The sequence below is a fragment of the Poecile atricapillus genome, chromosome 14 (genome assembly GCF_030490865.1).
Source record: "Poecile atricapillus isolate bPoeAtr1 chromosome 14, bPoeAtr1.hap1, whole genome shotgun sequence".
NCBI lineage: Eukaryota > Metazoa > Chordata > Aves > Passeriformes > Paridae > Poecile > Poecile atricapillus.
The window spans coordinates 1,117,976-1,139,489 of NC_081262.1; the positions used below are offsets into that span (position 1 = coordinate 1,117,976).

Consider the following 21,514-nt stretch of genomic DNA (forward strand, 5'->3'; position numbering starts at 1 on the left):
GGTGAACATGAAGTTTCTAAATTGCTTTCAGGGAAGAAAGGTTGGGGAGATTTTAAGGTCAAAATCTGAAAATAATTTACTCTTTAGTAGGAACTGCTGTACTAAGATTATACAAAAAGAATTCCCTGTCTTATTCCTTCCTAACCACAGCCCAGCTCTAGCTCAGGCCTTTAAAGTTTGGCACACTTTCAGCACTTCAGTGTAGTTATCCAGTGCTTGCATCCCATCAGCATTGCCATTCCATACACCATGGAATCAACACTGCCATACACCATGCCGTACACCTTTTTCAGCAGCAGACCAACAGCTGGTCCCCCAAACTCCAGCTGCACAGGAATGTGGGAGCCTTTGTAAGGGGCAAGTGGCCCTCCCCAGCCCTCCTGTTTTTCTGACAAGAAGGCTCTGTGAGATCTCCTCTGTATTTTTAGCCAAGTGCTCAGACCTGCCAAGGTTATAAATAGCTGGGGTGGGGGGTGGGGGTGCGGGAGGATGGCAGCACTCGCCTACCTTCCTGCATCTGTACACGCTGTACCGGATACCCAGAGCTCACTCAATTGGCCTCCACTACAAAGTCCAGATGTCAAGTCAGTCTCACTGGCTTACAGCTCAGCACCCTTCCCCCTTCTTCCTCTCCTCCAGCCAGGTGACTGCTGAAGAGGCCCTAGCAGTGCCCAACTACATCCAGCTGTCAAGAGCACAAGGTAAAGGTCATTTTTGTTACCCTTCAGCTAGGAAGGAACAACTTCAAGTTTCTTTTTCAGGTTCTCCATTAGCAGCAAGTTCTGCAGGGCCAGCCTTCTGCAGTCCCCATCAGGGTCTTTCTCCATCACATCTGCAAAATAAACAGCCACTGTTACTTGGAAAATGGGAAAAAGTGCCCTTAACACTTCTCACTGTTTTACTGACAATCACAGAGCTAAACAACAGTGTTTGCACCTACAGCTGGGCTAGACATCAGCACTTGCAGGAACTGCATTAAGCCAGAAGGCAGAGATGCATGAACTTGGTCATGTAGAGCAGCATGAGTTCAGCCAAGTCCTGATTGCCACATGGGGTAGTGCTCCAGTCTTCTATGAGAAACAAATAGTCAGTTGGTCTGAAACACTAGAGAAACTGTCTGACCTTGGATCCCATGGGATTATCTCCGTGCCAGAATTTGTACTTGTCACCCTGACCTACACAAAAGCTTTGTACAGATAAGCTACAAGTGTGAATGAAGTCTGCAGCCAGAAATACACTTTGTCCAAAGTCTTAAGTCTCCACTCTGCCATTCCTGCAATCTAAAATGGTCAGTGCTCTTTCCTGAATTTGGGGTCATGATGCCATTCCAATGGGGAAAGGAGGAGACAGGCCTCAAAATTCAGCATATTCTTCACTCTCAGAGACCAGTCTTCTGATAAATGAGTTCCACACTTCCCACAGCACATAAGGGGAGTGTGAGGCTGTTCCCAGCAGCTGTTATTCCAGGGGCCCTTAATGGGCCTGCAAAGTAACAACCAGGATGCATGCAGGATGTCTGAGCAGGGGAGCCTGGAAGAGCAGGGAGCCTGTGTGAGGATATCCTGTACGCACGAGCAGTGTGCTGGGAGCCCAGCACTGTCAGCCCAAACACATGACTCATGTCACTGAAGCAGGGCTATTTATAGTGCAGGGAGAGCTGCACCCTAGTGCTTCCATACTCCCTCTGCAGAAGGCAAAAAGGGAGGTTACAAGGCAGATTGGAACAAGCTCAAAAGCTCAGAGTGCTGTTGGTGCTGTTTTCGTTCCATGAGCATGGACTTGGCACTGCTGGCACTGCATGGGAGGCACAAGGCACCAGTGTCCTGTTGGTCCTGACACAAACCACACTTACCCATGACATAGCTGCACAGCACTTGCAAGGGATGGGGAATTCCCTCAAAGGCAGCTGCTGAGGAATCAAAGGGACCATTTCCTAGAAGTGTTTAGGTACTCCCTCCCTCCCCTGGGAAGTATCAGGCTGCTCAACAGCAAGTCCAGCATGGCAACTAAGGGCAATGATGGACAACTCCAAAGTGGATTCTCGCCTTTCTCTGTAGCTAATATGTCCCAAAGCATCCAGTAAGCAGACAGTGCCAGGGCTGCAGCCAACAGGTTGAATGGACAACAGTCAATCATAGGACACACTACAGCAGTTTGCAGAGGTCCTGATGTAACAATGAACTGAAAGAGGTCTGTGGATTTCTACTGAGCACTTCATCTTAACATCTCCTATCTCACTGTTCATCACTGTGCTTTGGCCATGGCAGAAGAAATACAGATGCTTTAAGCTGAAACCCAGAGTGGCTAAAAGGCATAGTAGTCAAGGCTCCCATGCAGGACAGTTTGTCATTCCCAGCTACAGCACAGCTAATACATGACACCTCTTGCAAATCTTGTCTGGAAGAGTCATGAAGCAACAGCCAAGTCCATGAGCTCAGACCTGTGATTCAGTCACAGAAGCAGGTCTCTAGTGCCAGATGACCTGTTGGAGAAGCAGGAACGGCTCAGTACCTCCCCTGTGCAACTGTTTCCCCAACAGCCTTGCAATAAATAGCAAAGGCACAGCAGTTTTCCTTTCTCTGGTATACCCACAACAGTTATCTTACCCTGCTCTCATTTCCACAGGAATAACCATGCAGCTTTCATGCAAAAGCACTAGATGAAAAGACAGCTATTACACTACCTACAAGCATGAGAAGATTCTACTATCTTGGTCATCCTCCTCCTTCCTCCCCAAAATAACTCATTAGAAACAGACTATGCAAACCCTCATGCTGGAAATATATTCCTGAAAGGCTTCACTTGGTAACAGCAGTGTTAAATGCAGAAACAAGCAAATTCCTGAGAGCACATCGTGTCATGGGAAAAGTGAAGTCTTTGGCCCGACATGGCAGCTCTCTTCCTTTCAAAGGGCACAGAGCACCCCAACCTGCCAGGATCAGAGGCCAGCTGGGTCAGTGTTGCTTCCTGCTTGCTCCCTGTGGGAAGCGACTCACCGAGAGTGAGAATGGTGAAGGAAATCAGACCAGAGAATCACAAGAATTGCCCTCAGAACACAGTGAAGGCTTCAGCATTAGTTGTTTTCTCTCCAGCTCAGTGCAGTACCTGAGGAGCCTGATCTGTGCAGCCCCAGCCTGCCAGAACCCACAGACACAGCTTATGTTGGCATATGGTGTGCTGAGTATACCATTCAAAGTGATTTGCTGTCTTTTGTAGCTTTTTCTTTCCATTGACAATAGCAAACTAGAGACTAGGCCATGCTCCTCTTCCTCCTGTTTTTAGCTCTAACACCCCCCTCATGAACACATGCTGTAAACAGGCTGTACAAACTTTGTGTGTTACTGCTGGCCAAAGTCACTGCCTGGGTGTAACAAGCAACGTGACAACACTTCCTGCAGCTTCATGAGGTGGGTGGGTGGCTGCTCAGACAGAGAAAGGGGGCACAGACTATCTTTGGGGATTTTTCTGGGTGGCCTGTGAGGACAGTCACAGTGTGTAATGCCATACACAGTTCTTGGCTTATGTCTCAGGTACCCCAGTGCTGCATCCCTACAGAACACATGGTGCTCTACTTGTTGATCATGCAGATCTCTGGAGCACAATGCCAGGACATCACTGCTGCCATCACAATTAAAGAGGTGCTGCACAAAGACTGCACCACTAACCAGAAAAGCACTGATATACCCCACCATGTCTTACCTCCCAGCCAGGACTGAGTCTCCAACAGCTCCTCTGTCATGTCTGCCAGAATCCGTTCTGTAGGGACGCTGAGGAGCAGGGAGGAGATACAGGACAAAAGGCCCTGGCGCACATACCTGTAGAGAAGGACTGAACTGGTTAAGAGCCTGCAGCTTTATGCTCTGCATTGATTTCCTCACCTCAGGGGCTCTCCAGTTTCAAATGACATGATGACTTTTGCCATATTCCTGCTGCTTAGGGGTGTAATCTTGCAGTGTGCCCCACATACAGAGCCCCTGCCATGCTGTGCACAGGCGTCTAGCACAATTCAGAGTCCTGGACACATCAGAGAGCAAAACAGAAACTGGATGTTTACAGACTTTTGGCTACATGTCTTAATTCCTTTCCAAGACTGAATGCTGGAATTGAATCTAAAGTTTTCTGAGCTCCCTGAGTAAACAGATGTAACTATCACATAGATAGGTGGTCAGGAAATTTGTCAACCTTTCTATAGGTAATGGCTGTACTGCCACATTAGAAGACACCAGTCAAGTTCATATGTTGGGCTGGCATTAAACTCAATCATAAGAACACACAGCTAGAAGAAAACACAAAGTAAATGCATTAAGTCACTGACACTGTGCCAGATGCTCATCTTGAACAAAGACAAACCACGACTGGAGGCTGGTTCACAGCTGATCTTTAAAAATGAGAGCATACAACTACAGTAACTCACGAGTCTGTGTGGAAACGCAGCGCCCAAACAAACTCCAGCAGTGCCTTTCCCATTGCTGTCACTGCCTGTAAAAGAGGATTGTGACAGCACCACTGAACACCATCCACGTTGCCCTGTAGAGCTGGGCCTTGAGACATACTGCTCATTAAATGAGCAGTCCTGAGCTGGAAAGGACCCACAAGGGTCATGAATCCAACTCCAGCCCTGCACAAGACACCCCAACAATCCCATCATGTGCCTGGGAGCATTGTCCAAATGCTTGAACAAAGGTTAACATCAGTGCTACAACTGAATTTATTTTACAGATGGGGAAACTCTGGCAGTAAAGAGAAATAATGTGCACAACCCCCCCAAAGCTGACAACAAGCAAAAGGTAGTGCAGGGGTGGCTTGAATCCCATGTCTCTTTTCTGACACTTCTTCCCAGCCCATTTCACAACTTCTCAGCCCATTCAACTCCAACTTGCGGCCAGTCTGAGTGCATCAGGCCCTGAAGTACACAGCTGTTTCAGAAGGCACCTCAACTTCCCAGGCTGGAAGTCACCCCTACTCTCTGCCCTTCCTTACCACAGTGTTGACAGCCAAGTACATCAGGATTGCTAAAGTGTGGGCCAGTCTTCCAAGGACTAAGTGATCTTCTCCCAGAAGATCAAATGTTGTTAAAGGCCTGCAAGTACAAGACACAGAATTGTGGAGCAGTGAGAAGGCTGATCAGTGCCTCTTTGGAACAGTCAGGAAGTTATGCAGGAGGAATTGTCCCCAAAAGCCTGAATCCCTACAACAACAGTCACTGTAACATTATAATCCCTATAATAACAGGCACTACTGGGTTAAAAGAGATGAGAGTTGTTTGCTCTCACCTTTTTTTCCCAGACCAGTACCTCGCAGAGCAAGATCCTCTACTCGCATACTCGTATAGCAGGTATCACACATTCTACCAACAAGCTTTACTTAGAAAGACCTATAGGCAAAAGCTGCCCCCAATGCCATACCATTACAACTGGTATTACAGTAATCTTGGTTATGATGGAACTGATTACTCAGCCTTCCTTAGCTTTGCAAAGACTTAAGGGACTTACAATAAACTGTGTCCTGTGTCCTATCCTGTGGCCTCAAAGACCAGTGCAGGTTATAGGCCCAACCTGAGGCAGAGTTAACTTTGGCTCATGATTGCAGTCTGAGCTCTGTGGTTTGTGTGAATTTCCCACAGAAGAGGCTCAGCTAAGACAACTGGTGTGGTACTGCCAGAATTACTTGCCTGTGTACTTGCTGATGGATCTTCACTTCTGCAGTGTCCTACATACTCCTGCCCCACAAGACCTCAAAGGGTAAGTCCAAGAGACCACAACCCTCTCCTCCCCAAGCTTTGTGAAGGACCCAAATGTCAATGTGGTGTCACTGGGCTCCTGTACAGCTCTTGGGCTGTATGTAGCCTACTCCTCTGAGGCAAGCAGGACAAGCAGAAAGGTTCACTCTGGCAGTTACCACGCCCACATCCCACATCCTAAGGTGTTCACACTCACCTGTCGAAATGCTGAATCAATGGGAAAAAGAAATACCCAGCAACAGAATTGAACTCGTTTGGGCGGGAAGCCAGTTCCACGTGACACTGACCCTGTCCAAGAGAAAAATGAAATCTAGGCACAAGATACATCACCCAGCTCTTCCACTTCACTGGACACCATCAAGACCACAGATTCCTTGCAGCCAGCCCATTGTCAACCATTGCTTGTACACCTATGGCTACCAGTTTCCCAACTGGATTGCTCACTTCCCACTTCAGATCTTCTCCACATCTAAACATTTCAATACAATATGCCTCAGTACTACTCAGTTAAATATAAGGAACAAGGACATGCAAGGGATAAAGGAGTTTTGGAAGGCAAACTCTCCAGGCTGAACCACAGCGAAATTCTGGAAATTAGAAAACTGGCATCAATTTATCTCCCTGGAAAATAGGAAGGCTGAGACAGTGTAGTCCAGAGGCAGCTAGTCTGATGGAGGCCCTGGTATCAGTGAGGCACAGTCACAGCTCCCTGCAGTGGCCACACAAGCTCAGAACAAGCACAGAACAACAAATATCCCTCAAAGCCAGGTAAGGAATTTCAGGTTTATCTTCCTCTCCCTGCAGGGAGAGGACTATAGGAGTTGGTACCCTGCACCAAAAAACTCAGACTCTGTAATTCAAATATATATTTATCTGACTTTCCTTTGGATTGGGTCCACTTTCACAGACATTTTGCTCTTGCCATACAGAATTTACAGCAACTCCAAGTGTCCCTATTTTTGGTGGATTTGACATTAGTTTGCTTCTGGCCTCACCTTATCTAATCTCCGAGTCTTGTTTTTGATCCTCTCATCAACAACTCTTCTCCAGCCCTTAGAGCTGTCACTTCCCTGAAGGAGCTGGATACAAGGCTTTTGGGCACCAGAATGCTTGGTCTTTCCAAGGAACTTGGGACAGGACAGTTCCTGAGCTGCCAAAACCAATACCTAGATAAAACAGAGAGAGGTTCAGTTAAAAATGGGTAATCCCTAGGGAACAACAATGTCACCTGCATCCAAACTGACAGGAGCAATAAGGCAGAAAGGCACAACAGTTTTAGAGTGAAGAACAGCAGGAAACTGACCTCCAACAGCCACTTGGCTCTGAGGTACTGACCAAGCACTTGGTCACTGAAACAGAGCAGTGGCTCCTTCTTCAGACACAAGTGTGAAAGCAGTCACAGACTGATCGATGTACTTCAGAAAGGAAAGATAAAACAGACTGATGATGTGAAAGTAAACAGTGGCTTCTCCCAGGCAAATGCCCAACACATCCTCTGCATTCTGTGGGGAGGGATCCTTGTGTGATGGAGTGTAGCAGGGTGAACAAGAGGAAAATGCCAGACACAAATAGTAGTGTAAGAGATTCCCATGCCTCTGCCTTCTCCCATGAGGAATAAAAGATAATCCCACTACACCTCAGCACTAGTGCAACAGACAGAAGGAAAGTGGGAAGTGAGAGCACTCACATCAAGGATGTCCATGCGCTGACGGAGACTGTAGTTCAGAGAGTAGAACTGGGAGGTCAGGTACTTTGCAACCTGTACAGAAAAAATAGGGTACAATCAACAGAGACCCAGGCTAGAAACAGCCTTCTCATTAACTCTAAAAACATTTAATTGCATAGGTTCTGCTAGGTTCTGTTAGGTAACAGCAAGCCTTCAAAAGAAGGGAAGAAACATGCAGTGTAAATAGGACATTCAGACACTTCCACTTCTAGATTCTCCCCCAGAAGAACTAAATGACATACGAGACTGTGTCACTCTTCTCTCCCTCCTATGCAGAGGTACCCAAACAACTACTACAGCAGCTAGGAGACCTCACTGTGGTCTTTCAGTACTTAAAGAGCATTAGAGGGAGGCTTTTTACTGGGGCCTGGTTAGCATGAAGAATAAAGGTGATAAACTGGCAGAGGATATAGACAGAGATAGACTGGATATTAGGAAGGAATTGTTCCCTGTGAGGGTGGGGAGGTCCTGGCACAGGGTGCCCAGAGAAGCTGTGGCTGCCCCTGGATCCCTGGAAATGTCCAAGGCCAGGCTGGACAGGGCTTTTAGCAACCTGGGACAGCGGAAGGTGTCCCTACCATGGCAGGGGCTTGGAATCAAATGGGCTTTAAAGGTCCTTTCCCACCCAAACCAGTCTGTGATTCCCTGATTACAGTCACCAGTCAGGTCTTTGTAGAAGCCCTTTCTGCCTCAGCTTCCCTCTATGTGAAACCCTTCAGTGGAAGTCCTTATCTGATCTGCCTTGTCAGGCACACTCAAACCAACAGCCTCCAAACAGTTCCTCCAGTCTGACACGGTTTTCCTTTTCCTATTGGTTCAGTCATTCCTTGCAGATTCTTCAGAAGCATAAATGTTGTTAGACCTGAACTATCTGTTTTATCACACTGACAGCTCCCTCTATCAAATGAGAAAGAGACTCCAGCTGCTTCAATATTTGCCTGTGCCTCAACTGGAAAAAGGAAAGTAGTAGGAGGAACTCACAGGTATTGGGTCTGTGGTTAAAACAGCTACTTGAGCTCTTTGACGGAGCTCCACGAAGCCTTCAATGCAGGTCTTTTCCTCCAGATGCAGTAAGATTTTTGCCAGCTCCACACTAACCTGCTCAAAATACGAAAAAAGGAATCAAAACCCTGATGGTGTTTGGGTTTTTTCTTCATAGGAATTATGGACTACTCTAATGTTTAAACAAAGACAAGGAGGTATTCTGTTTAGGCATGTCTATTCCTTAGGAGGCAGAGAAAACACACTAAGCCAAACGCCATCAGACTTATTTCTCAAAGCCCTGAACAGATCCTCCATCTGCCAATTCTCCGTCCACATTTCACTTGGGCTTTTTGGAGAAGTGACATCATGACACAGAATAAATTGTCACTGTAACCAATGGGTTAAAGGCTACAATAGCACAGCTTTCTCTTTCTCAGCTGGTGTCTCTGACACTTTCAAGTGTTCACTAGCAGATAGTGGTAAGCACTCTTCGCAGTCACCTTGTCCTAGGTTCCTCTCCCCTTAGCTTTACATCTTGACTGTTGCAGCGGCCTCAGGGAGACAAAGAGTTACATTGTCCCACCCCAAACCCCTTGTGAAGGGCGGCCCAGGAGTTCTGATTGGGTTTGAGTCCCTGGGGGGTTCTCCCTTGGTGTGTTTCTAATGGTCCCTGACCCTGAACTCCACCCTCAAAGGTGGAAACCCTCGGTTCTGTCCCTCAAAAACCCCTGCTGTGCCTCTGTTCGGGGCTCTCTGTTCTGGACCTGAGTTTGTTCTCATGCTGAATAAATGGTTTCATGAACGGGAGCCCGTCTCGTTGGTGTTTCATGCTGGTCCCCAGAACCCTGCTGCTTCCCTGGACAAGATCCTGAGGTTGCAGGCTGCAACAAATGGTGAGAGAATGCGTGGCATCCAGGAGAACAGCAGGAGCGGCTCCATGGACACCTCGTAAGTCCCCGGCTGATGGCTTGAGAGCCGGCGAGACCCCCGCCTTGGAAAGGAGGACTCGAGAGTACCTGGCAGGGAGACTGGGTTGGGAGTGCCTCGGGCATGGGGGAAGTAAAGGGATTACGGAGGTGTGGGAGCCGAGACCAGACGCTGGGACAAGCACCTAACATCACCCAACGAGACGTATTATGGACGATTATGGACGATATCAACACTATGGACGATATCAACATTATGGACGATTAACATTATGGACGATTATGGACGGTATGGATCTTCCGGTGGACTGTTTCTGTCTTCTGTGAAGTTCCTTTTTTTTTTTTTGGTGTATACCTCCCTGTACCTTCCCCTTTCCTCTGTTCCTAAGGGCAGGACAAAGGGTGAAAAAAGCCAAGATGGCTCGGGGTTGCTGCCGTCTGCCCGCCGTTCCGTGTCCTCCTTTACCCCCTGTCTCTCCATATTCCCCGTTCCCTGTCCGGGAAAGTCTGTCCCGGACCCCCCTCCCCATCCCAAGATGGCGCCGGCCACGCGGTCTGGGATCCCTTGTTTCCCGCCTTGCTCCTTCTTTTCCGGCCCCAAACCTTCCCTTCCCGAACCTCCCAGTAACTCCTGCTTGGCCCCATCCCTTTGTTCGGTGCTCCACCCCTGGGGGCTGTGCCTGTTCCATGGTGGGCAACACCTCCTCCGGGGAAATCGAAACTGTAACCGAGCTCCCAAAGCCAGTGTCACACTGAGATCATCTAAAGGGCGACACCCACATGGGAGCCGGAGCCGAAGCTGGAGATCGAAGAATTCTGCCCCTCGTAAGAGGAGATCTAAGAGCTGCACCCTTCCTAACAGAGAATCCTAAAGTGGAAGAGACTGAACTAAAAAACCATTATGTTTGTATTAAGTACCATCACCGTTTAATTTGCCCGGCGTAGTCCGAGATTTAAGTGTTTGTTTTCAATTTTGTTTTTTCTGTTTGCTTAATGTGTTTTGTTATTGAGCTATTGGTGTCCCACAAAGCAAAGTGGGTGCTCTGTGGAAGAGGTGAGATTTTAAGGTGTATGTTTGGAAACGTTTTAAGCTCCTAATTAAAATTTGAAAAAAAAAAAAAAAAAAAAAAAGGAGCAGATGTTGCAGCGGCCTCAGGGAGACAAAGAGTTACATTGTCCCACCCCAAACCCCTTGTGAAGGGCGGCCCAGGAGTTCTGATTGGGTTTGAGTCCCTGGGGGGTTCTCCCTTGGTGTGTTTCTAATGGTCCCTGACCCTGAACTCCACCCTCAAAGGTGGAAACCCTCGGTTCTGTCCCTCAAAAACCCCTGCTGTGCCTCTGTTCGGGGCTCTCTGTTCTGGACCTGAGTTTGTTCTCATGCTGAATAAATGGTTTCATGAACGGGAGCCCGTCTCGTTGGTGTTTCATGCTGGTCCCCAGAACCCTGCTGCTTCCCTGGACAAGATCCTGAGGTTGCAGGCTGCAACACTTGACCAGTACAATTCAGTTACTCCCTCCACAAGACATTATGCTTTTACAAGCTAATAGGGAAAGTTCGTTTGATTTTGCCTCTGTTTTCATTGGGGAATAACAATTAAATTGAATTTCAATTTCAAATCCAAAATGGCTGCTTTGTCATCTGCATTTCTAGTGTTTTTCCTGCCCAGCATAAAGCATGGAGCTTCCTCACACTGGCAAGCACTACTTGTTGGATCTTTCATTTTGAGCACTGGAGCTGTGAGACAGCAGGGTGCCCCCTGCACTTGTGCTGCTTCTCTGTTCCACCGTGCTCTATAGCTTCACCTTCAAGGCAACTATTTCCTTCTAGTTCCAAGCTGAAAGCTTGTGAATGTGTACCTCTAACCCAGCTACACATCAGCCTGGCCTTCTGTTCCACTAGCATGTTTAGTCTTCTCATGACAGCAAAAGAATAGGCCCTCTGCACTACAGCCCTCTTGTAACCTAGATCATAATACTTCACCTCTCTTGTTGCTGCTGGATTCTTCCGAACCAAGCTCTCAAGGGCCTTGACTGTAGCTTCCCATTTGTCCACATCTTCAGTTCTTGATCCAGTCAGAACTGAAATCAAAGGACAAACAAAAGTTATTAACAGAATGGCTGTGTTTGGGTACATATACAAACTTCCTACACAGAGTTCACTCTCCCCAAGCTCAGTAAGAAACAAATTAAGACTCAGCCCAAACTCTCCTACCTTCAATACAGTCTCGGATATACACAGGAGCCTTAATTTTTAGCTCTTTATCCTCAGACATGTCATAAGGGATGAGGTCATCATCACTGTAAAAGAAATAAAGGAAGGGGCTATTTTATGGGGTGCAGATGATTTTGGTTTCCCCAAACAGCCACACAAAGAAAAAAGAACAGTGCATGCACTGCCATAACCCCATCACTCCAGGATTGTGTCACTGTATCACTCAGCAGCACCGCTGAACCCTGGCCTAAGAAGGATCCTTGGGAGTTCTAGGGAAAGAATAGTTCTGTGACCAAATCTGGAATTGGACCTCCTGGTCAAGTACAGGAAGGAGTTAGCTGACCAAGAGACTAGAAACTGACTCTTGAGACTCATTACAGAAATATATATATATATATATATATATATATATATACACACATATATAAATATATATACATATATATATATATACATATATAAATATATATACATATATATATATACACATATATATATATGTATTTTTTCATATAGTGATAGAATAAAGCAGGTCCACTATTAAAATGGGTAAATATATCCACAATTTCCAGGAAATATATATCAAAGTCAAACAGAACAAATATAGTGGCTGCACACAACACAGGCATTGCCTAATTTACTGACTAGTGTAATTTCCTATGCAAAGCCCTGCTCTGCTGCAAACCACTCAGCTGAACAAGGTCGGAAACCACAACAATCGCCAAGAAATGCAGTACTGACAGATCCTTTCCCCCCACATCTGCTTTTTTTTTTCCATTTCCTCCCTGGTTTTTTGCCCCATACCTGTCAAACTCAGTGTCTGACTCCTCATTTGACATCACAGGGGCTGCTGCATGGGATTTCTCATTACTCTCTGGTACCAATGGCAGTGCAGCACCTGCTTTCTCACTCCTGCTGTGAGAAACAAGAAATTTTAAAATGGATACAGTAATAGCTCTTACAAGGAAGATATTACCCTACCAACCACCCTACCAACCCTTGCTGCCCAAACAGAACAGCAGATAATTATTCCTGCTGCAGTTTCACACCCAGCTGGGCAGACACAAAGAATAAAGTAGTGGGAAGGAGAATGGAGTAAGGGGAGAAAAGAAGCATAATCTGCTAACAGAAGAGTAATGGATTAAAAAAAAATAAACTGGCTAATTTGCTGTGTTTCCCTGCATAATACTTAGGACTACTAAGGAAAGACTCCAATAACCAGATCACAGAGACTTGCACCAGATTTGAAACTCTGAATGAGACTGAACTGAAAGTAGGTTTAGATTAGATAATAGAAAGAAATTCTTTCCTGTGATAATGGTGAGGCCATGGCACAGGGTGCCCAGAGAAGCTGTGGCTGCCCCTGGATCCCTAGAAGTTCAAGGCCAGGTTTGACAGGGCTTTGAACAACCTGATCTTAATAGAAGGTGTCCCTGCCCATGGCAGGGTGTGAAACTGAATGGGCTTTAAGGTCCCTTCCAAGCTGGCCTTGAATTTCCATTGCTAGGTCTTGCATAGGATGAATACAGTAATTGAGAATATTTTTCTGTCTCTACCTATTTCTGTGGACTTTGGCATCGTCCTTTCACCTCTCTGACTCTCAAAAGCTGTCTATGCTGATCGTGCCCCTAAAATGGGAGCAATAAATCTTTTGTACTTCCCTGGAATGCTGGACAGCTTCATCTGCTAATAACGTAATGTGCTTCACTCCTATGCTGATCAAACAGTGCTTCAAAGAGCCTCAGCAAATGCTCTGGAAGTTAAGAGCACTGAAGAGCCAGTCTTTAGAGTGACAGACACAGCAGATTATTGTCACAGGTAAATGGGCTGGGGGCATACAGCACAAATACCAGATTTCCAAGAAGCAAACAGAAATGCCCATTTGATTCTACCCAAGGTCAGAGAAGACTCCTACATGACAGTTTCACTACATGCAGTTATCAACAGGCAATTTTAATACAAACTACCAACTGAATTATCAATGCAATTAAATCACATTGTAAGAAGGTAGTGTATTATGATGTTTAAGAATACCTAAAACATCTTGAATACTGTACATAGTTCTTGTGTGTAAAGGGGAAAAGGCATGGAGAACAGCAAAAAGACAGCATGAATAGTAGCAATAACTTACTCATCATCTGGAAGGCTGGGGACATTACAGAATGATGGAGTCTGCACCAGAAGGAACTTCAATTCTCTTGTTTCATCATCTTCTTCATACTAGACATTCAGAACAACTGTTGCTGCACTCTATTACTTACTGCAAATATGCCCAGCATTCAACATTTTACCCTTATACTGCACATGGACTAAATCATGACCAGATGAACCCTCACCAATCCTGTTTCAATCCCTGTGCTGACAGCTGCAGGCAGCTGTAATCTTTGTCCTTTTATATTTAAGAGTAGCACCTGATGACATCTTGTCTGAATGTTATTTCCATCTTTCAAATATTTAATAAATGGCAATGTGACAGGAGGAATGTGGCAGGCTTTTAAAGAATTAATGTGATTTAATCAGGTAAGTCACATAAATTGTACTGGAAACAGGAGAGCAAGCATTTCCATGTCAGTCTTGAAAATCCCAGCTCAGAACAGGTCTTCCCACCATGTCAGAGACTGAACGCTCACCACTGCTTTACATTTGAAGCTCCCTCTCAACTCCCACACCTCGGATTCTGATTCCCTCACGCAATAAGATAAACTTTAATTACCAAGTTTATCCCAACTTCTGCCAGCAGATTGCACTCCTGAGGTAACTCTCAGACACCTGACCATTACATACAATTGCTTTTTTTGTAAACAGATTCTCTCTTTTTGAAGGTGTGACTGCCTCTCCTTATTTCCAGATAAAAAAGTGCTATAATGACTTGGATCATCCGGTTTAAAGTTTTTACTTCCTCTAAGCCCAGCAGACCAGTCATAAATTTCACTGAAACCTTCACCTCAAATTTCAGGACAGGCCCTTCAGTGTTTATTTTCAAGCTGATGCTCTCTGCCACCACCATGCCCAGACGCCGTTGTTGCGGCAGACTGCTGTCCAAGCGGCATTTCACACCCTCCATCATGCTTGTCAGAAGCTCTGAAACAAACAACCAGCAAACAGTGCATGTCTGAAATTCTGAAACAGTGGCAGAAACGAACACTCATCTTTATGTGCTTCCCTGATGGCAGCTTTACCCACTCACCACCCAATAATGGACAGAAAGGGTCCCTGAACTGTGGCTTCCCTCCCCGCAGTGTCAGTGCTGCCCTTCAGTACCAGCACAGCAAACCCATATCCTTCCACAGGGTACAAAGTCAACAAAACATTACAATATATTCTACATCTGCAATATTTTGGTTTTCACTGAAACAAAAAAGGATGGCAAGTTAAGTCAATCTTTAGTTTGGTTTTAGAGAGCTTCAGAGACACTTAAATAAATGTCATGTTTTGAAGACTTTACAAGTTCTGACCAGTACACATCACATAGAGACAGATATTTGCCTAACTTTGGATAAGTTCAAACAGGCAGATAACACAAGTATTTCTCAGCCCTTAGGGAATACTGGTTGCAGGCTTCACCAGGCAGGCTTTGACTGACCTCCCTCATCTCAGAAAGCTTATCTTTTCAACAGCTATCAGACAAAAAACTGAGTGGTTACAGAACTGGTAATACGTATCAGGTCACTTATTCACTTGAAGAACAATTAATTCTAGACTGAAACAGATGAGCAAGTCTTGAAGTGAACCTTCACATCCCACATAAGTCAAAGACACACACACATACACACACAAGTAATTCTAGACATTGTACAGATTTATTTTTTTTATTGCAACAGAAACAGAGATGTTAGGCCAGGACCCCAGTGTGCTATGCACTGTGTGAGCACAAAACTGGAGGTCCATGCCAGTGCTTAACCTGCTCACTTCACACTGAGGAATGCTCATGGACTGTCAGACACCAAGCTAACAGCTTTTTACCCTCTGATACCTTCTCTGTCTCTCTGGAGCTGCACCCATGCTCCAAGGGTAAGCCTATGAATCACAAATCACACCATTCCCCTCACTAATCCTAGAGTCAGTCCTTGTTTTCCTGTGACAAAACTTCAGGGTTTTTAAACCACTGCTCAGGTAAGAACCCTAAAGCAAAGATAGGCCTTCTTCAATTCCGTAAGTTCAAACTATGCACTTAGAATTCTATCATATCAATGCTAAAGAAGATTCCAGCAGGTTACCCCATTTGCCAAGGTGAAAACTGGAAAATTCCGTTTATCCATAGATCAAAACAAGGTATTTTCTACCCATAGTAAGATTCTCTTCTAAACAAATCTAAGCCCTTCTTCTCACATAGCCTCACCTTGTCTGTGGGTCTCAATTTCAGGCTCCTTCAGGTGGGAGAGGCAGATGAGGATGGCCTTGCTAATGTACAACTGCTGTTCAGCTGTGGAGTGTTTCACAGCACTGCTGCTGCTCCAGGTCTCCAACAGCTCCTGCAGCACCTAAATCAGAGAACTCAGGTTGGCCTGAAATGGATCTTTTCTATACAGAGATAATTTTTTAAACACATTTTTATTCTCCCTCCAAAGAGAAAAAAAATACAAATTTTGTACTTCAGGGCTCAAAATCTACTGTGTTTGCCACCCAAGAACTACACTTTCATTTAAAATATTATTACATATAATGGGTTTTTTAATTTAAAATTTAAATTAATTAATGTAATTTTAATTTAAAAATTAAGGAGAAATAAACCTAGAAATTTAATAAATATTATATGCAAAGACACATGTATTATTAGCAAAAAACAGTACGATATTATAAGGTTTTATCTGGGTTTAGTCCAATTTTGGATACCTGTCAGTACTTCCAGATCATTTTAGAATATGTCAACAGTGGAAAAAATAATAATTTGGCAAAATAGTAGGGATTTCCAGATATACATATTTTGAAGAAGTTTCACCACACTGCTGACTTGGAGAGGCAAAAACATCTGCCATCCCCACTGAGGAAAGTGTGCATGAGGGAGATTCTGAAACATTAACCACTTGGTAAACAAACAACTCTCCACCAACTTGTTGCCATGTGCCCAGCCACATAAACAGGATGACTGAGTAAGCTGAGAAGTACAGAGGACATGGGACAACTGTCAGAACCCAAGCCTCACTAGGTTTTGCTACTTGGAAGACAATATACCAATTAATATGAAAAATTAATGCCAGAAGTGCAGAACACTTTGATTCATTTATCACAGTTCACTTGTGATATGGCTGAGCTTCTCTCACTCTCATGAACAGCAATCAGAAAGTCTGAGAGAAGCACCAAAACTGTGCACCCCTAGACACACACAGCCAAGAATGTTCCCCATCAGACACCTCATCAGCAACTCAGTGAACCTTACTCTGAGCAACAACGTGCGCCGGAGGCCATCCAGGGACAGGTAGCCAAGGAGGTTCTGCAGCACTTCTGTCTGCAAGGAAAACCACAACTCCTGCTCCAACTGTACATAAAGCTGTCATCCAGCAATGACAAGTGTCTGTTTTTATTTACTACATTAAACTTCATTCTGAGGGACTGGTTGACAACATTCAGAGACAGAAAAATAAACAAATTTTTAAAAACAAGCAAGCCACATATGCAGTAGGTGATGAAACCATGACAGAAATAGAGTACAGTATTTTACCAACAAAACTAGCACAGTCCCAGGCAAACAGAACTCATGAAGTCTAAAGAACATCTATCACAACAGCATCACAAGCCACAGTACAGTTCCTAACATCCTGTGACAAACTTAGGTGCACAGGAAGAAACCCAACAGTCCTTATCTCATGTCTTTGATCTAATTCTTATCCACCTGAGGGTGGATCCTGGCTGTTTCAACCTCCTCTTTCAGATTCTAAAATAACTGAATGCCTTCAGCTCCCCAGAATTCTGAAACTCTGTGAAAATTATCACTTGGTTCCAGAGGTGTACAGTAATTCTGCTAATCACCATTAACCCTGGGAGAGCACATGAATCCCATGAGTTCAAAGCTACTGTTCACCACTCCCTCTCTTGTTACACTCTGCTGTCAGTGAACAGCTGAACCACAAATGTGGTGAGACTGAGGGTTCATTTTGGAATGAAGAGTTAAACCTTACTCAGAAAAGTAAGAACTCAGCTAAAAACCACATTGGCACCAGGGAAAACCTGTCACTACCACACTGCTGTTCCCCAGAGTCCTCACCGTGTGACCATACTGCAAGAGCAGCATCTTCTGTGTCACCACAAACTGAGCCTTCTTGTTCTTCACAACCAGGTTCCCCAGCAATCTGGACAAGACATCTGCCCTAACAAGACAACAACAAAACATCAGGAATCCATGTTATTGCTGTCATGCTGCACCTAATCATAACAAAATCTGAGAGCAGCTATTTGCAGCCAAGTCTCTAGAATACCTCTAAACTCAGACAGTGAGCCAGTAATGGCAAAGAAAGCTTTCACTTGTTATTCCACTGCATGTCATGATGTTGATACTTAAGAAATGGTGTAGGTTCTCCCTAACAGACAACAATCAACTACATTATCCCTTGAGCCTTTTAGGAAATGGCAGTGTAAAAAATTACCTACACAAACACAGCACCTTTCAGAGACCGATTCTGCATGTATTTGTGACAATTCCTGCCTTCGCTGTGAATCAGGGAGAAAGCAGAGTTCTTACCCGGGTGCTCTCTGCACAAAACCAAGGACCACTGCTTCCATCCAGCGGTCTGGCACACATTCCACCAACCGCCAGCATATCCTCTGCCAGATGCAGTCTGACTTGGTGAGGTCTGTCAGGCAGGGCACCAAAACTCCCAGAATTTCCTCTGAAGCACAAGAGAAAACAGTAAATACCCCTGATGGGCAGGACTGGTACAATGGCATCTGAGACTGACCTGAGAATTTCAAGATCTTCACAACATGGAAAAAATACAACGTACAGTTTGCAGTTCTAAATTGCTCCTGCAGTAGACATACAACCAGAATAATGGAATCATTTAGGTTGGAAAAGCTCTCTAAGACCATCGAGCCCAACTATAATGCAGCACTGCCAAGGCTAACACTAAATCATGTCCCCAAATGCCACATCCACTGGCTTTTAAATCCATCCACAGATTTAGCGACTCCACCACTACCCTGGGCACCCTTTTCAATGCCTGACCACTCTTTCCACAAAGAAGTTTTCCTAAATGTCTAATCTGAATCTCCCCAGCACAGTTTGAGGCCATTTCCTCTTGTCCTGTCCCTTGTTCCCTGGGAGCAGAGCCTGACCCCCACCTGGCAGCACCCTCCCATCAGGGAGCTGCGGAATGAGAAGGTCCCCCCTGAGACTTCTTTTCTCCAGGCTGAGCCCCTCATCTGCTCCTCATCAGACCTGTGCTTCAGACCCTTCCCCAGCTCTGTTGCTCTTCTTTGTTCATGCTCAAATAAGAACTGGAGAACTGACGGGTAAGAACCACACTAAGCAGCCTAAGGAACTGGCCAGAATTCCTCATCACAGTAAAGAGCCAGAAAATCTTCCTTCTTCTTCTTCTTCCCCAGCCCTGTTAACTATTACATTCAGTGGCTCTGAAGTTCTAAGCAAAGCCAGACCTGGGCTGTCCCCACAAGAGGGTTACTGCATGTGGGCAAGGACTTACACTGATATTCACAACACTTTCAGACATGAAAAGCACTAAAAAACATTTAATAGTCATACTACAAATAGCAGAATGAGAATCTGCCCACCCCTAATCTCATCCTGATGAGGATGTTCTCTCCACCAGTTTTTGAGAGAACAGGTCCCATTCATATAAACTTGCAGAAAAACACCAACATCTACCAGATGCAGCTGAGTAGCCTCAGAGAGCAGAGGGCAGCCTGTACAGTCCACGTCAGAATAGCTCCAAATTAACTCGCTGGTCTCCCACTCCCTCCACTGATCATCATCAGAGTCATCCTCCCATGCTAATATACTAAAACACTTCCCCTCTCTCTAAAAGAGCATAGTAAAACACTCACTTTGCCTTCCATGAATGCACACCTTCCCCAGGACATGAGAAACAAAAGAGATGGAGCAGTCCAAGCCACCTGGAACAAAACAGACAAGAGCTCAAACAAGTATGGCACCAGCATCCTCCAATTAACCTTCAGGAGGAGGTACAGACTTCCACAAGTGCTGAATTCTGAAAACACATTAACTTTTTCTCTTCAAGCATCATCTCTTCCTCCCTCCACTATCTACCTTCAGGCACAAACCAGCACTCAGTATTAGTTAGAGCGATAGGCAGAAGGCTAAAGCAGCTCAGTCCCACTTTAATGCAATGGCACTGGTAGCAATGCCACTGGTTGATTCAGTACTACTCATATCTCCCAAATAATTCCTTCAGCACACACCAAGTGGTCACAACTAAGCTTTAGCAACAGATGATGCCATTTAATTGCGTGGAGGATTCCTGCTTTCAGTGGATTCCAAAAGGCATCAGCTCCCTCCCTCATTCCTGGGACTTTACACTTTTAGGATGATCTGAAGGAGAAATGTGAGGCTCTGCAAGACTAATCATCTGTATTTCAAGCAGCAGCGATGGGGCTATGCACAAAACACTTCTTCATAAAACGCAACCCTACAGTACAGTCATCCTTGCAGCCTTACCCCGCAAAGAGTCAGAGATCTTCTCTAGCACCTGGAGAATTGCATCGCCCAGGAGAGGGAAGTAGTTCTGTGGGAAGAACACTGGTGGATTCTTCCCCTGGAGTTTATTGCTCACATGCTCAGGTAAACACACAATCTTGTTGATCAGGACATCCTGCAGCTCTGGGCAGCCTGCCTGTGCCTGCTGCTGACAGACCTCCCACAGTAATGCTGACAGCCGGCCTTCCTGTAGGAACTGCTCCAGGACACCGACTACCTCTCTCGGGTCAAGACCAGAGCTGGAAGAAAATAACTGTAAGTTCTTGCCTCTTTTAAATAGCAAAAATAATATTTGCATGCTACTGCTTTTCTGTTGTGGTATTACTACTGAAACGCCTCTGCTCTGTTACACGGGATTAAATAAAAAAAAATAAAAAAATCTAATTAAAGTGATTTTAATTTATTTTTATCTGCAGCTTCCTCAGCACCAAACACTCAGGACCTTCAACAACCATGACTGAAAACTGTGACTCAGCGGGACAGTATCGCGTGGGGTCTGAAGGCATTTCAGGGCGAGGCAAGGGCTACCCGCGCTCACCCACATCTCCGTCCCCCAGCGCACTTCAGCCCAGAAGAAAGGCACCCCCAGATATCCCTGCTGCGCGCCGAGACCAGCCCTGGGGAACCCCAGCCCATGAACGCTGCGGATCTCCACCCGTCTGCCTGCCCCGGGGATGCGGACTGACCCTGCAGAGCCAAGGGACTCCAGCAAGACGCAGAAGACAAGGCCGGGCGGGCCCTCCAGGAAGCAGCGCTGCCACACGCCCTCGGGCCGCGCCGCGCCAGGCGCCCGGGCCAGGCTGCGCAGGAAGGCGCCGAACAGCGCCCGCTCTCGCTCCCCGAGGGCGGCTGGGCCGCCCGCCGCCGCCAGAGCGGCACGCACCGCGCCCAGCGCTGCCGCCAGCCCGGCCTCGGCCTCGGCCCCGGCCCCGGCCCGGCCCAGAGCCGCCACAGCATCCCGCAGGACGGGCTCCAGCCTCGGATCCAGAATGAGCCCCGGCCGCTCCGCTACCGCCGCCATAGCGCTGAGGAGAGCGCGCAACACTCCCACTTCCCGCAGCCAATGAGCGGCGGCAGCCAATGAGCGGCGGCAGCCAATGAATGAGCGGCGGCAGCCAATGAGCGGCGGCAGCCAATGAACCCACGGAAAGGGGACATGCACCGCCCCCTTAAAGAGGCCACGGCCCCTCACCGCACGGCCCCAGCGCCGCCTTTGCCCACAGCCCACCCTGCGCGCCGTACGCAGCGAGGCAGCACA

General features: G+C 46.2%; 1 protein-coding gene across 4 annotated transcripts; it reads right to left on the reverse strand.

Moving 5' to 3' along the window:
* Positions 1–471: 471 nt before the first annotated feature.
* TELO2 (telomere maintenance 2) lies at positions 472–21,306 on the reverse strand. 4 transcript variants are annotated; one of them, XM_058850192.1, is made up of 21 exons: positions 20,943–21,306; positions 20,218–20,495; positions 19,587–19,655; positions 18,265–18,412; positions 17,791–17,893; positions 16,966–17,034; positions 15,928–16,069; positions 14,533–14,669; positions 13,720–13,808; positions 12,393–12,503; positions 11,589–11,674; positions 11,358–11,455; positions 8,448–8,564; positions 7,428–7,499; positions 6,736–6,906; positions 5,937–6,028; positions 4,981–5,080; positions 4,415–4,479; positions 3,700–3,815; positions 2,441–2,482; positions 723–832 (listed from the first exon to the last, which is right to left on the reverse strand). In XM_058850192.1, the coding sequence occupies exons 1-20, from the start codon at positions 21,275–21,277 to the stop codon at positions 2,448–2,450; spliced, it is 2,433 nt and encodes an 810-aa protein (XP_058706175.1). In that variant the 5' UTR covers positions 21,278–21,306; the 3' UTR covers positions 723–832; positions 2,441–2,447. The 4 variants fall into 4 exon arrangements, with proteins under 4 accessions (XP_058706174.1, XP_058706172.1, XP_058706171.1 ...); XM_058850191.1 differs by lacking the exon at positions 2,441–2,482 and having other exon boundaries at positions 472–832; positions 16,966–17,030; positions 17,791–17,888; XM_058850189.1 differs by lacking the exon at positions 2,441–2,482 and having other exon boundaries at positions 472–832; positions 12,393–12,500.
* Between the last annotated feature and the right edge of the window lie 208 nt (positions 21,307–21,514).

What these genes read in the sequence shown, in the direction of transcription:
- TELO2 (XM_058850188.1), bottom strand. Translation starts at nt 21,277, where the DNA reads ATGGCGGCGGTAGCGGAGCGGCCGGGGCTCATTCTGGATCCGAGGCTG. An exon ending in TCTTGCAGTATGGTCACACG is followed by an intron (nt 17,035 to 17,790) that starts GTGAGGACTCTG and finishes TTTTCCTTGCAG; the next exon opens with ACAGAAGTGCTGCAGAACCT. An exon ending in GACTCAGTCCTGGCTGGGAG is followed by an intron (nt 833 to 3,699) that starts GTAAGACATGGT and finishes TTTATTTTGCAG; the next exon opens with ATGTGATGGAGAAAGACCCT.